This window comes from Heptranchias perlo, unplaced genomic scaffold, assembly GCF_035084215.1.
Source record: "Heptranchias perlo isolate sHepPer1 unplaced genomic scaffold, sHepPer1.hap1 HAP1_SCAFFOLD_1138, whole genome shotgun sequence".
In the NCBI taxonomy this organism is placed as follows: Eukaryota; Metazoa; Chordata; class Chondrichthyes; order Hexanchiformes; family Hexanchidae; genus Heptranchias; species Heptranchias perlo.
Window position 1 is genome coordinate 1 of NW_027138361.1, and position 17,781 is coordinate 17,781.

A 17,781-nucleotide genomic window follows, 5' to 3' on the forward strand; every position below is an offset into this window, starting at 1 on the left:
TGAGAGAGAGGGAGAGAGAGAGAGAGAGAGGGAGAGAGAGAGAAAGAGAGGTCACAATCAATCAATTGACTCCCACTCAAGGCAAAACCCTCTTTGCTTCTGTCAACTTTCCCCTCATCAACTCACCCAGCTGGGCGGGTGTTTGATGGGACAGTGTAGAGGGAGCTTTACTCTGTATCTAACCCTGTACCTGACCCTGGGAGTATTTGACGGGACAGTGTAGAGTGAGCTTTACTCTGTATCTAACCCTGTACCTGCCCCGGGAGTGTTTGATGGGACAGTGTAGAGTGAGCTTTACTCTGTATCTAACCCTGTACCTGCCCTGGGAGTGTTTGATGGGACAGTGTAGAGGGAGCTTTACTCTGTATCTAACCCTGTACCTGCCCTGGGAGTGTTTGATGGGACAGTGTAGAGGGAGCTTTACTCTGTATCTAACCCTGTACCTGCCCTGGGAGTGTTTGATGGGACAGTGTAGAGGGAGCTTTACTCTCTATTTTTTTTTTCATTCACGGGATGTGGGCATCGCTGGCGAGGCCGGCATTTATTGCCCATCCCTAATTGCCCCTTGAGAAGGTGGTGGTGAGCCGCCTTCTTGAACCGCTGCAGTCCGTGTGGTGACGGTTCTCCCACAGTGCTGTTAGGAAGGGAGTTCCAGGATTTTGACCCAGCGACGATGAAGGAACAGCCGATATATTTCCAAGTCGGGATGGTGTGTGACTTGGAGGGGAACGTGCAGGTGGTGTTGTTCCCATGTGCCTGCTGCTCTTCTCCCTCTATGTGGTAGAGGTCGCGGGTTTGGGAGGTGCTGTCGGAGAAGCCTTGGCGAGTTGCTGCAGTGCATCCTGTGGATGGTACACACTGCAGCCACAGTGCGCCGGTGGTGGAGGGAGTGAATGTTTAGGGTGGTGGATGGGGGTGCCAATCAAGCGGGCTGCTTTGTCCTGGATGGTGTCGAGCTTCTTGAGTGTTGTTGGAGCTGCACTCATCCAGGCAAGTGGAGAGTATTCCATCACACTCCTGACTTGTGCCTTGTAGATGGTGGAAAGGCTTTGGGGAGTCAGGAGGTGAGTCACTCGCCACAGAATACCCAGCCTCTGACCTGCCCTGGGAGTGACTCACCCGATTATTATGCTTTGCCTGCTCGAAGGAGGTGGTGAAGAGGAAACAGCGACAGGGAACTCCCTCCTTCCGGGCGCACTCCACGTACCTGTGGGAGAGAGGAGGGCGGGAAGGGTGAACTGTGGAGCCAGAACTACGGGTGGAAAATCCCTGCCAAACGCACCTGGGGATCCCTCCCCCCCTCCCCCTCCGCCCCCCCACCACGGTTACCCCGCCCAGGCGAGCTTCAGACGGTCGGCGCCAGACTGGCTATTCGACTCGGGGGGCGTCACAGGCGAGCCCCTGCTTCGCCCGTGAACCGAGGCACCGGGATATTGGGGCACAGTGAGGTGCCAGCTGAGTCCCATCCTGTCGAGCTCACTCAAAAACACGTTCCTTCTGTCTGTCCGTCCCTGTCTCTCTCTTCCCCCACTCCGCCTCTCTCCCTCTCCCCGCCTCCACCCCTCTCTTCCCCCCTCTCTCTCCCCTCCGCCCCTCTCCCTCCCCCGCCCCCCTCCTCTCTCCCCTGTCCCCCTCCCGCCCCTCCCTCTCCCGCCCCCCTCCCCCCCTCTCTCTCCCTCCCCCTCCGCCCCTCCCTCTCCCGCCCCCTCCTCTCCCCCCCCTCTCCCCCTCCCCTCCGCCCTCCTCTCCCCCCCTCTCTCCCCCTCCGCCCCTCTCCCCCTCCGCCCCTCTCTCCCCCTCTCCCCCCTCTCCCCCTCTCCCCCCCTCTCCCCCCTCTCCCCTCCCCTCCGCCCCTCCGCCCCTCTCCCCCCTCCCCCCTCCGCCCCTCTCCCCTCCGCCCTCTCCCCTCCCTCTCCCTCTCCCTCTCCCTCTCCCTCAGCCCATGGTAACGTTACCGCCTCATTCCCGAAGGCGCCACATCGCAGACGGTTTTGGGAACCGGCCCCGTCACAGTCGGTGCCGAACTCGAGGGAGGCCGTCTCCTCGGAATGTGACCCCACCCCCCCCCCGCAACCCCGGGGTAAAAGTTCAGAGTTCGACCTCCCGGTCCCTGCGCGGGAAATGGCTCTTCGGGCCACCATTTTGAAAAATGGCCACCGTCGCCACGTAAGCGGAAATCCCCTCCCTCCCCCGGCGGTACCTGCTCCTCGACTCCAAGTCTGGGTTGGTGTTGTCAATGGCCACCCGCTTCCCATTCCTCAGCGCCTCCTCGCAGACCGCCACGCACTTCTGCCACGACCCCAGTGTGTCCTGGAACCGAGAGAGGTCAAAGGTTACAGGCGGCACCAGCAGTCGGGCGCCAGGACACAGAAACGCCTCTCTCGCTCGCTCTCCCTCCCTCCCCGGCACGGGTCGGTGGGCGAGCGGCGATGGTACTGAGGCACATGGAGAGATCCCCCTCCCCCCGTTCAGCCCCTCGGGCCAGTTACCTAGCAACAGGAGTAGGCCCGTTCGGCCTCCTCGGGCCTGCTCAACCGTTCAATCGGATCACGGCTGATCTGTATCCAAGAGGGTAGAGAGGGGCCTCGGTTCAATATCTCATCCTGAAAGACGGCACCTCCGACAGTGCGGCGCTCCCTCGGTACCGACCCTCCGACAGTGCGGCGCTCCCTCGGTACCGACCCTCCGACAGTGCGGCGCTCCCTCAGTACCGACCCTCCGACAGTGCAGCGCTCCCTCAGTACTGACCCTCCGACAGTGCGGCGCTCCCTCGGTACCGACCCTCCGACGGTGCGGCGCTCCCTCAGTACCGACCCTCCGACAGTGCAGCGCTCCCTCAGTACCGACCCTCCGACAGTGCGGCGCTCCCTCAGTACCGACCCTCCGACAGTGCGGCGCTCCCTCAGTACCGACCCTCCGACAGTGCGGCGCTCCCTCAGTACTGACCCTCCGACAGTGCGGCGCTCCCTCAGTACCGACCCTCCGACAGTGCGGTGCTCCCTCAGTACCGACCCTCCGACAGTGCGGGGCTCCCTCAGTACCGACCCTCCGACAGTGCGGCGCTCCCTCAGTACCGACCCTCCGACAGCGCGGCGCTCCCTCAGTACTGACCCTCCGACAGTGCGGCGCTCCCTCAGTACCGACCCTCCGACAGCGCGGCGCTCCCTCAGTACCGACCCTCCGACAGTGCGGCCCTCCCTCAGTACCGACCCTCCGACAGCGCGGCGCTCCCTCAGTACTGACCCTCCGACAGTGCGGTGCTCCCTCAGTACTGACCCCCCTCTCCTTGGAGCCTGTGCCCACAGCCAAACACCAACACCCCCCCCAATCTCCACAAACCCTCCCTCCGCCTGCCCCTCCTCCAATCTCCACGACGACTCCTCTCCGCCCGCCTCCCTCAATCTCGACGACCCCTCCCTCCGCCCGACCCCCACCCCCCCCCCCTCCAATCTCCACCACCCCCCCACTCCGCGTTTCTCCACTCACCCGGTTCGCATAAACGTAGCCCTCAGGCACCAGGAAATCCCGGATAAACGTGGATTTACCCGCTGTGTGTGTGTGTGTGGGGGAGGAGGAAGAAGAAAACAGGGATAAGAACACGGGCAACGAGAGAGAGCGAGAGAGAGAGACAGCGCGCATCGGGACGCGAGTGGTGGGTGGGTGGGTGGGGGGGCCGTGTGTCACGCGACTAACGACCACCGTCGTTAGCAGGAGACCGCGACGACTCCTGGGGACCACCCGAGCTGCCCACCTGCTCCAACAGCAGGTCGATGTGGGACCGCCGCCTTCGGGCTAAAACCGACAGTCGGATTTATTCACGAGTCGGGTGATTACACGGATGCAGGACCGGAAAACTCGTTCAGAGTTCGGTGTGTAAACTCACCTCGTTGGCCAGTCAGGTAACCCAGTGGTTAACGGGAGCCTCACCACTGATTACCGAGGGTACTTACTGAACACATGCTTCCACCAACAATGCCGAATATTAACCCAGGAATGTCAACATCTAGGAGAGGAGCTTGAACAGAATGGTACCAGGTTGGGGGAATTTACAATCTATTTTCCAAAGCTTGGAAATGCACTGAACAGTGAGAAGGATAGTATCAGACTTCAGGAGGACAGAGACAGACTGGTGAAATGGGCAGATACACGGCAGATGGAATTTAACACAGAGAAGTGTGAAGTGATTCATTTTGGGGGAGGAAGAATGAGGAGAGGCAAAATAAACAGAATGGTCCAATTTTAAAGGGGGTGCAGGAACAGAGAGACCTGGGGTGTGTGTACACAAATCTCTGAAGGTGGCAGGACAAGTGGAGAAGGCTGTTAAAAAAGCATCTGGGATCCTGGGCTTTATTAATAGAGGCACAGAGTACAAAAGCAAGGGAGTTATGCTAAACCCTTTATAAAACACTGGTTAGGGGCCCCAGCTGGAGTATTGTGTCCAATTCTGGGCACCGCACTTTAGGAAGGATGTGAAGGCCTTAGAGAGGGTGCGGAGGAGATTTACTAGAATGGTTCCAGGGATGAGGGACTTCAGTGATGTGGAGAGACTGGAGAAACTGGGATTGTTCTCCTCAGAGCAGAGAAGGTTAAGGGGAGATTTGATCGAGGGGTTCAAAATCAGGAAGGGTTTTGAGAGAGTCAATCAGGAGAAACTGTTTCCAGGGGGCAGGAGGGTCGGTGACCAGAGGACACGGATTTAAGGCGATCGGCGAAAGAGCCAGAGGGGGGAGATGAGGAAACATTTTTTTTACGCAGCGAGTTGTGATGATCTGGAATTCACTGCCTGAAAGGGCGGTGGAAGCAGATTCAATAATAACTTTCAAAAGGAGGAATTGGAGAAATACTTGAAGGGAAAAATGTGCAGGGATAGGGGGAAAGAGCAGGGGGGAAGAGAGGGATTGATTGGATAGATCTTACAAAGAGCCGACACAGGCACGATGGGCCGAACGGCCTCCTTCCGTGCTGTACGATTCGATGATCAGGACCAAATGAGCGTACGTGGGTGGGGTAGAATTACATAGGATGTACAGCACAGGACAATTAGGTCCACTATCCACACGAACCTCCTCCCTCCTCCCTCCCCTACCTCGTCTCACGCTATCACCGTGACAGTAGGGCGTCTCATCAGGGGACTGCGGCCTGGGGACTACCCGCGTTGCCCAGCTGCAGGTCGGAATCGCACTGTCGGACCGTTGCCTTCAGGCTAAACCGACAGTCAGGATTTATTCACGGGCTGGACGATTACACGGAGACAGGGTGCTGTTTGACTTGCGACAAGACGGTCCCGAAACAGTGAAGCAGTCCCAAGTCTTCGTTAATACTTAATCAGAAACCTACCCCCCCGCCCCCACGAGCGGACGAGCGAGGCGCGTGCAAACTCACAGCCAGGGAAGCCGACGGCCACGACCACCTCAGAGCCGGGCGAAGTGAGGGAAGCAGAGGGAGGCTCGTACTGCGGGACGCTGAGATCGAGATTCCTCTGAGGGAGGGGGGAGAGAGAAAGGCAGACTGTTGGTACGCACAGGGAGAGGAGGGGCAAAACAAACCAGTCGGACCCTCCCGCTCTGTTTATCTGAGTATCACGATATGTTAAAGCACAGGTGGAGGCCATTCTGCCCATCGTGCCTGGGGGGGACGGGTGTTAACTGTACGGTCACGGGAACTGTGAGATGCAGTGGGGCAAAGAGCCGGGGACCAAATCCAGCCCCAGACAGAGGGGATGAGGGGTCTCTCTCTCTCTCTCTCCCTCTCCGACGAGGGAACAGGAAGGGTAACGCCCTGCAGGATCCGGAGAGCTGGAAACGGGGCAATTCCCCCGAGTTTCTGCATCACACGCCCGCAGTGACAGCTCCCCCCACCAGAGGACGACAAAGTACATCCGAAAGTTTTAATAAGGAGCTTCGGAGAAGTTTGTGGAATTTCACACTCACGTCAACATCGCTGGTACAGGCTCGGGGGGGGCGGGGGGGGGGAGGAGGGGGGTGCAGGCTCGGGGCGGGAGGGGGGTGCAGGCTCGGGGCGGGAGGGGGGTGCAGGCTCGGGGCGGGAGGGGGGTGCAGGCTCGGGGCGGGAGGGGGGTGCAGGCTCGGGGCGGGAGGGGGGTGCAGGCTCGGGGCGGGAGGGGGGTGCAGGCTCGGGGCGGGAGGGGGGTGCAGGCTCGGGGCGGGAGGGGGGTGCAGGCTCGGGGCGGGAGGGGGGTGCAGGCTCGGGGCGGGAGGGGGGTGCAGGCTCGGGGCGGGAGGGGGGTGCAGGCTCGGGGCGGGAGGGGGGTGCAGGCTCGGGGCGGGAGGGGGGTGCAGGCTCGGGGCGGGAGGGGGGTGCAGGCTCGGGGCGGGAGGGGGGTGCAGGCTCGGGGCGGGAGGGGGGTGCAGGCTCGGGGCGGGAGGGGGGTGCAGGCTCGGGGCGGGAGGGGGGTGCAGGCTCGGGGCGGGAGGGGGGTGCAGGCTCGGGGCGGGAGGGGGGTGCAGGCTCGGGGCGGGAGGGGGGTGCAGGCTCGGGGCGGGAGGGGGGTGCAGGCTCGGGGCGGGAGGGGGGTGCAGGCTCGGGGCGGGAGGGGGGTACAGGCTCGGGGCGGGAGGGGGTACAGGCTCGGGGCGGGAGGGGGGTACAGGCTCTGGGCGGGAGGGGGGTACAGGCTCGGGGCGGGAGGGGGAGGGGGAGGGAGTACAACAACAACAACTTGCATTTATATAGCACCTTTAACGTAGTAAAATGTCCCCAAGGCGCTTCACAGGACCGACACTGAGCCACATAAGGAGGTATTAGGGACAGGTGACCAAAAGCTCAGTCAAAGAGGCAGGTTTTAAGGAGCGTCTTAAAGGAGGAGAGAGAGGCGGAGAGGTTTAGGGAGGGAATTCCAGAGCTCAGGGCCCCGGGCGGCTGAAGGCACGGCCGCCAATGGTGGAGCGATTAAAACCGGGGGGATGGACAAGAGGCCGGAATTGGAGGAGCGCAGAGATCTCGGAGGGTCGTAGGGGGCTGGAGGAGGTTACAGAGATCGGGAGAGGGGGGCGAGGGCCACGGAGGGATTGGAAAACGAGGATGAGAATTTTAAAATCGAGGCGTTCCCGGATCGGGAGCCAATGTAGGTCAGTGAGCACAGGGGGTGATGGGTGAACAGGTCTTGGCGCGAGTTAGGATACGGGGGCAGCAGGGTTTTGGATGAGCTGGAGTTTACGGAGGGTGGGAGATGGGAGGCCGGCCAGGAGAGCATTGGAATAGTCCAGTCTGGAGGTAACAAAGGCACGGACGAGGGTTTCGGCAGCAGATGAGCTGAGGCAGGGAGGGCGGAGACGGGCGATGTTACGGAGGTGGAAGTAGGCGGTCTTGGTGACGGAGCGGAGATGGGGTCAGAAGCTCATCTCAGGGTCAAAGGGGACGCCGAGGTCGCGAACGGTCTGGTCCAGCCTCGGACAGTGTGGCCGGGGAGAGGGATGGAGTCGGTGGCGAGGGAACGGAGTTTGTGGCAGGGATCGAAGACAATGGCTTCGGTCTTCCCAATGTTTAGTTGGAGGAAATTTCTGCTCATCCAGTACTGGATGTCGGACAAGCAGTGCGACAAATCAGAGAGAGTGGGGGGGTCGAGGGAGGTGGTGGTGAGGTGGACCCGGGTGTCGTCAGTGAACATGTGGAACCTGACACGTTTTCGGACGATGTCGTCGAGGGGCAGCACGTAGATGAGAAATAGGAAGGGGGCCGAGGATAGATCCTCGGGGGACTCCAGAGGTAACGGAGCGGGAGCGGGAGGAGACCCCATTGGAGGTGACTCGGGGAGGAGGGGTACAGGCGGGGGCGGGTACAATAACACTCCCTACACATTAGCCTGACTGCGTCGGCCCCCACTTCCCTCCACCCCTCAAACAGTCCCGGCAAATTCCGACTTACCGGATCAAACTCCGGGATGTGGAAAGGAGCTTTCTTCCATCCCAGGAAGAATTCCTCCGGGGTGAAAAACTTCAATCCGGCATTGAGGGCAAACTATGAGGAAGAGGGAAGCAGATCGGTGAGGGGTGTTCTGATTCGCTAGGCAAGAGGGGGAATAATCCCGGTTTATAATCGAGGGGGGAATAATCCCGGTTTATAATCGAGGGGGGAAATAATCCCGGTTTATAATCGAGGGGGAATAATCCCGGTTTATAATAGAGGGGGAATAATCCCGGTTTATAATCGTGGGGGGGAATAATCCCGGTTTATAATCGAGGGGGAATAATCCCGGTTTATAATCGAGGGGGAATAATCCCGGTTTATAATCGAGGGGGAATAATCCCGGTTTATAATCGAGGGGGGAAATAATCCCGGTTTATAATCGAGGGGGGAATAATCTCGGTTTATAATCGAGGGGGAATAATCCCGGTTTATAATCGAGGGGGGAATAATCTCGGTTTATAATCGAGGGGGGAAATAATCCCGGTTTATAATCGAGGGGGAATAATCCCGGTTTATAATAGAGGGGGGGAGTAACCCCGGTTTATAATCGAGGGGGAAATAATCCTGGTTTATAATCGAGGGGGGAAATAATCCCGGTTTATAATCGAGGGGGGAAATAATCCCGGTTTATAATCGAGGGGGGAAATAATCCCGGTTTATAATCGAGGGGGGAATAATCTCGGTTTATAATCGAGGGGGAATAATCCCGGTTTATAATCGAGGGGGGAATAATCTCGGTTTATAATCGAGGGGGGAAATAATCCCGGTTTATAATCGAGGGGGAATAATCCCGGTTTATAATAGAGGGGGGGAGTAACCCCGGTTTATAATCGAGGGGGAAATAATCCCGGTTTATAATCGAAGGGGAGTAATCCCGGTTTATAATCGAGGGGGAAATAATACCGGTTTATAATCGAGGGGGGGAATAATCCCGGTTTATAATCGAGGGGGAAATAATCCCGGTTTATAATCGAGGGGGAAATAATCCCGGTTTATAATCGAGGGGGAAATAATCCCGGTTTATAATCGAGGGGGGAAATAATCCCGGTTTATAATCGAGGGGGAATAATCCCGGTTTATAATCGAGGGGGAATAATCCCGGTTTATAATCGAGGGGGAAATAATCCCGGTTTATAATCGAGGGGGGAAATAATCCCGGTTTATAATCGAGGGGGAATAATCCCGGTTTATAATCGAGGGGGAATAATCCCGGTTTATAATCGAGGGGGAATAATCCCGGTATATAATCGAGGGGGAATAATCCCGGTTTATAATCGAGGGGGGAATAATCTCGGTTTATAATCGAGGGGAAATAATCCCGGTTTATAATCGAGGGGGGAATAATCTCGGTTTATAATCGAGGGGAAAATAATCCCGGTTTACAATCGAGGGGGAATAATCCCGGTTTATAATCGAGGGGAAATAATCCCGGTTTATAATCGAGGGGGGAATAATCTCGGTTTATAATCGAGGGGGGAAATAATCCCGGTTTATAATCGAGGGGGAATAATCCCGGTTTATAATAGAGGGGGGGAGTAACCCCGGTTTATAATCGAGGGGGAAATAATCCTGGTTTATAATCGAGGGGGGAAATAATCCCGGTTTATAATCGAGGGGGAAATAATACCGGTTTATAATCGAGGGGGGGAATAATCCCGGTTTATAATCGAGGGGGAAATAATCCCGGTTTATAATCGAGGGGTTAATAATCCCGGTTTATAATCGAGGGGGGAAATAATCCCGGTTTATAATCGAGGGGGAAATAATCCCGGTTTATAATCGAGGGGGAATAATCCCGGTTTATAATCGAGGGGGAAATAATCCCGGTTTATAATCGAGGGGGAAATAATCTCGGTTTATAATAGAGGGGGGGGGGAGTAATCCCGGTTTTTAATCGAGGGGAAATAATCCCGGTTTATAATCGAGGGGGAAATAATCCCGGTTTATAATCGAGGGGGGAATAATCTCGGTTTATAATCGAGGGGGGGAGTAACCCCGGTTTATAATCGAGGGGGAATAATCCCGGTTTATAATCGAGGGGGAGTAACCCCGGTTTATAATCGAGGGGGGAATAATCTCGGTTTATAATCGAGGGGAAAATAATCCCGGTTTACAATCGAGGGGGAATAATCCCGGTTTATAATCGAGGGGAAATAATCCCGGTTTATAATCGAGGGGGGAATAATCTCGGTTTATAATCGAGGGGGGAAATAATCCCGGTTTATAATAGGGGGGGGGGGGAGTAATCCCGGTTTATAATCGAGGGGAAATAATCCCGGTTTATAATCGAGGGGGAAATAATCTCGGTTTATAATCGAGGGGGGGGAGTAACCCCGGTTTATAATCGAGGGGGAATAATCCCGGTTTATAATCGAGGGGGAGTAACCCCGGTTTATAATCGAGGGGGGAATAATCTCGGTTTATAATCGAGGGGAAAATAATCCCGGTTTACAATCGAGGGGGAATAATCCCGGTTTATAATCGAGGGGAAATAATCCCGGTTTATAATCGAGGGGGGAATAATCTCGGTTTATAATCGAGGGGGAAATAATCCCGGTTTATAATAGAGGGGGGGAGTAACCCCGGTTTATAATCGAGGGGGAAATAATCCCGGTTTATAATAGAGGGGGGGAGTAACCCCGGTTTATAATCGAGGGGGAAATAATCCCGGTTTATAATCGAGGGGGGAAATAATCCCGGTTTATAATAGAGGGGGAAATAATCCCGGTTTATAATCGAGGGGGAAATAATCCCGGTTTATAATCGAGGGGGGAAATAATCCCGGTTTATAATCGAGGGGGAAATAATCCCGGTTTATAATCGAGGGGGGAATAATCCCGGTTTATAATCGAGGGGGAAATAATCCCGGTTTATAATCGAGGGGGGAAATAATCCCGGTGTATAATCGAGGGGGAATAATCCCGGTTTATAATAGGGGGGGGGGGGGGGAGTAATCCCGGTTTATAATCGAGGGGAAATAATCCCGGTTTATAATCGAGGGGGAAATAATCCCGGTTTATAATCGAGGGGGAATAATCCCGGTTTATAATCGAGGGGGGAATAATCCCGGTTTATAATCGAGGGGGAAATAATCCCGGTTTATAATCGAGGGGGGAATAATCTCGGTTTATAATAGAGGGGGGGGGAGTAATCCCGGTTTATAATCGAGGGGGAATAATCCCGGTTTATAATCGAGGGGGGAATAATCTCGGTTTATAATAGAGGGGGGGGGGGAGTAATCCCGGTTTATAATCGAGGGGGAATAATCCCGGTTTATAATCGAGGGGGAATAATCCCGGTTTATAATCGAGGGGGAATAATCCCGGTTTATAATCGAGGGGAAATAATCCCGGTTTATAATCGAGGGGGGAATAATCTCGGTTTATAATAGAGGGGGGGGGGGAGTAATCCCGGTTTATAATCGAGGGGGAATAATCCCGGTTTATAATCGAGGGGGAATAATCCCGGTTTATAATCGAGGGGGAATAATCCCGGTTTATAATCGAGGGGGAATAATCCCGGTTTATAATCGAGGGGGGAATAATCCCGGTTTATAATCGAGGGGGAATAATCCCGGTTTATAATCGAGGGGGGAATAATCCCGGTTTATAATCGAGGGGGGAATAATCTCGGTTTATAATCGAGGGGAAAATAATCCCGGTTTATAATCGAGGGGGGAAATAATCCCGGTTTATAATCGAGGGGGAAATAATCCCGGTTTATAATCGAGGGGGAATAATCCCGGTTTATAATGGAGGGGTAATAATCCCGGTTTATAATCGAGGGGGAATAATCCCGGTTTATAATCGAGGGGGGAATAATCCCGGTTTATAATCGAGGGGGAATAATCCCGGTTTATAATCGAGGGGGAATAATCCCGGTTTATAATCGAGGGGGGAATAATCCCGGTTTATAATCGAGGGGGAAATAATCCCGGTTTATAATCGAGGGGGAATAATCCCGGTTTATAATCGAGGGGGAATAATCCCGGTTTATAATCGAGGGGGAATAATCCCGGTTTATAATCGAGGGGAAATAATCCCGGTTTATAATCGAGGGGGGAAATAATCCCGGTTTATAATCGAGGGGGAAATAATCCCGGTTTATAATGGAGGGGAAATAATCCCGGTTTATAATCGAGGGGGGAAATAATCCAGGTTTATAATCGAGGAGGAATAATCCCGGTTTATAATCGAGGGGGGGAATAATCCCGGTTTATAATCGAGGGGGGGAATAATCCCGGTTTATAATCGAGGGGGGGAATAATCCCGGTTTATAATCGAGGGGGAGAATAATCCCGGTTTATAATCGAGGGGGGGAATAATCCCGGTTTATAATCGAGGGGGGGAATAATCCCGGTTTATAATCGAGTGGGAATAATCCCGGTTTATAATCGAGGGGGAATAATCCCGGTTTATAATCGAGGGGGAATAATCCCGGTTTACAATCGAGGGGGAAATAATCCCAGTTTACAATCGAGGGGGAATAATCCCGGTTTATAATCGAGGGGGAATAATCCCGGTTTATAATCGAGGGGGAATAATCCCGGTTTATAATCGAGGGGAAATAATCCCGGTTTATAATCGAGGGGGGAAATAATCCCGGTTTATAATCGAGGGGGAAATAATCCCGGTTTATAATGGAGGGGAAATAATCCCGGTTTATAATCGAGGGGGGAAATAATCCAGGTTTATAATCGAGGGGGAATAATCCCGGTTTATAATCGAGGGGGGGAATAATCCCGGTTTATAATCGAGGGGGGGAATAATCCCGGTTTATAATCGAGGGGGGGAATAATCCCGGTTTATAATCGAGGGGGGGAATAATCCCGGTTTATAATCGAGTGGGAATAATCCCGGTTTATAATCGAGGGGGAATAATCCCGGTTTATAATCGAGGGGGAATAATCCCGGTTTACAATCGAGGGGGAAATAATCCCAGTTTACAATCGAGGGGGAATAATCCCGGTTTATAATCGAGGGGGGGGAATAATCCCGGTTTATAATCGAGGGGAAATAATCCCGGTTTATAATCGAGGGGAAATAATCCCGGTTTATAATCGAGGGGAAATAATCCCGGTTTATAATCGAGGGGAAATAATCCCGGTTTATAATCGAGGGGGGGAATAATCCCGGTTTATAATCGAGGGGAAAATAATCCCGGTTTATAATCGATGGGAAAATAATCCCGGTTTATAATCGAGGGGGGGAATAATCCCGGTTTATAATGGAGGGGAAATAATCCCGGTTTATAATCGAGGGGGAATAATCCCGGTTTATAATCGAGGGGGAATAATCCCGGTTTATAATCGAGGGGGGAATAATCCCGGTTTATAATCGAGGGGGAATAATCCCGGTTTATAATCGAGGGGGAAATAATCCCGGTTTATAATCGAGGGGAAATAATCCCGGTTTATAATCGAGGGGGGGAGTAATCCCGGTTTATAATCGAGGGGGGGAGTAATCCCGGTTTATAATCGAGGGGGGGAGTAATCCCGGTTTATAATCGGGGGGGAAGGAAGGGGAACGAAAACCGAATTCTTTCCCCAGGAGTAAAATGGCCGTTCTCCGTGTATTTTGGGGGGGGCGGGGTTGGGGGGAATGGGTGATGGGGGAGCCGCTCGTCTTGTCCTGCCAGAGTTCAGTTACCAGTCTGTCGCTGCAGGAGAAATCTTTCTTCTTCCGATCGGGAGCCCAGTTCGCTGGTCGACCGGCCGCGTCTGCAGAGATCGAACACAAAGGGTCACTGTTCACCGCTCCCTCCGCCCGAGCCCCCCCGCCCGTCCCCCTCTCCACCCAGCCCCCTCCGCCTGGCTCCCCCCCCCAGCCCTGCCCACTCCCATCCAGCCCTCCCCACACCCCGTGACCTGCCTCCTCCGCCAGCACCGACTGCCCGGGTCGGTGCCGAGGGAGCGCCGCGCCGTCGGAGGGTCGGGGCCGAGGGAGCGCCGCGCCGTCGGAGGGTCGGGGCCGAGGGAGCGCCGCGCCGTCGGAGGGTCGGGGCCGAGGGAGCGCCGCGCCGTCGGAGGGTCGGGGCCGAGGGAGCGCCGCGCCGTCGGAGGGTCGGTACTGAGGGAGCGCCGCGCCGTCGGAGGGTCAGCGCCAAGGGAGCGCCGCACTGTCGGAGGGTCAGTACTTTCCAATTGATCCCTGGACTCGACAGCTTTTTGGGGGAGAGAGTTCCAGATTCCCACTCCCCTTTGTGTGAGGAAGTGCTTCCCGACATCACCCCTGAACGGCCCTGGCTCTAATTTTAAGGTTCTGCCCCCCTTGTTCTGGACTCCCCCCACCAGAGGAAATAGTTTCTCTCTATCGACCCTATCGAATCCTTTAATCATCTTAAACCCCTCGATTAGATCACCCCTTAATCTTCTACACTCGAGGGAACACAAGCCGAGTCTGTGCAACCTGTCCCTCGTAATTTAACCCTTTTATCCCCGGTACCATTCTGGTGAATCTGCTCTGCACCCCCTCCGAGGGCAGATATATCCTTCCTGAGGTGCGGTGCCCAGAACCGGACTCAGTCTCTCCAGACGGGGTCAAACCAGAGCTCTGCACAGGTGAAAAATAACAACCATCCACTTTGCATTCCAGCCGCCTCGAGATAAAGGCCGACATTCAATCAGACTTTGAACTGTTTTTTGCAGCTGCCCGCTGGCTTCTAGTGATTAATCTCCCGTTTGTGTGTCTTGCCCTGATTGCAGGGCCCCTCCAACACCGACATCGAACTTACCTCCGACATAGACGCACGTCTCCAGGTCAATCCCCACTCCGCAGTTCCCCTGAATGAGAGTAAGTGGACAAAGTGAGGGAGAGATTACACCACAAATAACCCCCTGTCTCTCAGTCCCTGTGTGTGGGGTATAACTGTAAATAACCCCCTGTCTCTCAGTCCCTGTGTGTGGGGTATAACTGTAAATAACCCCCTGTCTCTCAGTCCCTGTGCGTGGGGTATAACTGTAAATAACCCCCTGTCTCTCAGTCCCTGTGTGTGTGGGGTATAACTGTAAATAACCCCCTGTCTCTCAGTCCCTGTGTGTGTGGGGTATAACTGTAAATAACCCCCTGTCTCTCACTCCCTGTGTGTGGGGTATAACTGTAAATAACCCCCTGTCTCTCAGTCCCTGTGTGTGGGGTATAACTGTAAATAACCCCCTGTCTCTCAGTCCCTGTGTGTGTGGGGTATAACTGTAAATAACCCCCTGTCTCTCAGTCCCTGTGTGTGAGGTATAACTGTAAATAACCCCCTGTCTCTCAGTCCCTGTGTGTGAGGTGTCACTGTAAATAACCCCCTGTCTCTCAGTCCCTGTGTGTGTGGGGTATAACTGTAAATAACCCCCTGTCTCTCAGTCCCTGTGTGTGTGGGGTATAACTGTAAATAACCCCCTGTCTCTCAGTCCCTGTGTGTGAGGTATAACTGTAAATAACCCCCTGTCTCTCAGTCCCTGTGTGTGAGGTATAACTGTAAATAACCCCCTGTCTCTCAGTCCCTGTGTGTGTGGGGTATAACTGTAAATAACCCCCTGTCTCTCAGTCCCTGTGTGTGTGGGGTATAACTGTAAATAACCCCCTGTCTCTCAGTCCCTGTGTGTGTGGGGTATAACTGTAAATAACCCCCTGTCTCTCAGTCCCTGTGTGTGTGGGGTATAACAGTAAATAACCCCCTGTCTCTCACTCCCTGTGTGTGGGGTATAACTGTAAATAACCCCCTGTCTCTCAGTCCCTGTGTGTGTGGGGTATAACTGTAAATAACCCCCTGTCTCTCAGTCCCTGTGTGTGGGGTATAACTGTAAATAACCCCCTGTCTCTCACTCCCTGTGTGTGTGGGGTATAACTGTAAATAACCCCCTGTCTCTCACTCCCTGTGTGTGGGGTATAACTGTAAATAACCCCCTGTCTCTCACTCCCTGTGTGTGTGGGGTATAACTGTAAATAGCCCCCTGTCTCTCAGTCCCTGTGTGTGGGGTATAACTGTAAATAACCCCCTGTCTCTCAGTCCCTGTGTGTGTGGGGTATAACTGTAAATAACCCCCCGTCTCTCACTCCCTGTGTGTGGGGTATAACTGTAAATAACCCCCTGTCTCTCACTCCCTGTGTGTGGGGTATAACTGTAAATAACCCCCTGTCTCTCACTCCCTGTGTGTGGGGTATAACTGTAAATAACCCCCTGTCTCTCAGTCCCTGTGTGTGGGGTATAACTGTAAATAACCCCCTGTCTCTCAGTCCCTGTGTGTGTGGGGTATAACTGTAAATAACCCCCTGTCTCTCAGTCCCTGTGTGTGTGGGGTATAACTGTAAATAACCCCCTGTCTCTCAGTCCCTGTGTGTGGGGTATAACTGTAAATAACCCCCTGTCTCTCAGTCCCTGTGTGTGGGGTATAACTGTAAATAACCCCCTGTCTCTCAGTCCCTGTGTGTGAGGTATAACTGTAAATAACCCCCCGTCTCTCAGTCCCTGTGTGTGGGGTATAACTGTAAATAACCCCCCGTCTCTCAGTCCCTGTGTGTGGGGTATAACTGTAAATAACCCCCCGTCTCTCAGTCCCTGTGTGTGGGGTATAACTGTAAATAACCCCCCGTTTCTCACTCCCTGTGTGTGGGGTATAACTGTAAATAACCCCCCGTTTCTCACTCCCTGTGTGTGGGGTATAACTGTAAATAACCCCCTGTCTCTCAGTCCCTGTGTGTGGGGTATAACTGTAAATAACCCCCTGTCTCTCAGTCCCTGTGTGTGGGGTATAACTGTAAATAACCCCCTGTCTCTCACTCCCTGTGCGTGGGGTATAACTGTAAATAACCCCCCGTTTCTCACTCCCTGTGCGTGGGGTATAACTGTAAATAACCCCCCGTCTCTCACTCCCTCTCTTTCCCAAGTACCTGTTCCTGGAGATGATCCCACATTCCCAGCATTGGTTTACGGTAGAATCCCAATCCTGTCGACACATATACCTGGAGGAGAGGGAGCGGGGCGGAGAGGGAGCGGGGCGGAGAGGGAGCGGGGCGGAGAGGGAGCGGGGCGGAGAGGGAGCGGGGCGGAGAGGGAGCGGGGCGGAGAGGGAGCGGGGCGGAGAGGGAGCGGGGCGGAGAGGGAGCGGGGCGGAGAGGGAGCGGGGCGGAGAGGGAGCGGGGCGGAGAGGGAGCGGGGCGGAGAGGGAGCGGGGCGGAGAGGGAGCGGGGCGGAGAGGGAGCGGGGCGGAGAGGGAGCGGGGCGGAGAGGGAGCGGGGCGGAGAGGGAGCGGGGCGGAGAGGGAGCGGGGCGGAGAGGGAGCGGGGCGGAGAGGGAGCGGGGCGGAGAGGGAGCGGGGCGGAGAGGGAGCGGGGCGGAGAGGGAGCGGGGCGGAGAGGGAGCGGGGCGGAGAGGGAGCGGGGCGGAGAGGGAGCGGGGCGGAGAGGGAGCGGGGCGGAGAGGGAGCGGGGCGGAGAGGGAGCGGGGCGGAGAGGGAGCGGGGCGGAGAGGGAGCGGGGCGGAGAGGGAGCGGGGCGGAGAGGGAGCGGGGCGGAGAGGGAGCGGGGCGGAGAGGGAGCGGGGCGGAGAGGGAGCGGGGCGGAGAGGGAGCGGGGCGGAGAGGGAGCGGGGCGGAGAGGGAGCGGGGCGGAGAGGGAGCGGGGCGGAGAGGGAGCGGGGCGGAGAGGGAGCGGGGCGGAGAGGGAGCGGGGCGGAGAGGGAGCGGGGCGGAGAGGGAGCGGGGCGGAGAGGGAGCGGGGCGGAGAGGGAGCGGGGCGGAGAGGGAGCGGGGCGGAGAGGGAGCGGGGCGGAGAGGGAGCGGGGCGGAGAGGGAGCGGGGCGGAGAGGGAGCGGGGCGGAGAGGGAGCGGGGCGGAGAGGGAGCGGGGCGGAGAGGGAGCGGGGCGGAGAG

General features: G+C 55.6%; 1 protein-coding gene across 1 annotated transcript in view; it reads right to left on the reverse strand.

Annotated features, from left to right (window-relative positions):
* Positions 1-1,001: 1,001 nt before the first annotated feature.
* The window catches only part of pnkp (polynucleotide kinase 3'-phosphatase), a gene marked incomplete at its 3' end in the record, with an annotated part of 42,641 nt that continues 25,861 nt past the window's right edge, over positions 1,002-17,781 (reverse strand). The window contains exons 8-15 of the mRNA XM_067976935.1: positions 16,803-16,874; positions 14,659-14,707; positions 13,575-13,645; positions 7,885-7,977; positions 5,383-5,479; positions 3,487-3,548; positions 2,201-2,310; positions 1,002-1,207 (exon numbers count right to left, since the gene is read on the reverse strand). Of these exons, the coding sequence (XP_067833036.1) occupies positions 1,002-1,207; positions 2,201-2,310; positions 3,487-3,548; positions 5,383-5,479; positions 7,885-7,977; positions 13,575-13,645; positions 14,659-14,707; positions 16,803-16,874 (760 nt within the window). The remainder of the gene's footprint in view (positions 1,208-2,200; positions 2,311-3,486; positions 3,549-5,382; positions 5,480-7,884; positions 7,978-13,574; positions 13,646-14,658; positions 14,708-16,802; positions 16,875-17,781) is intronic.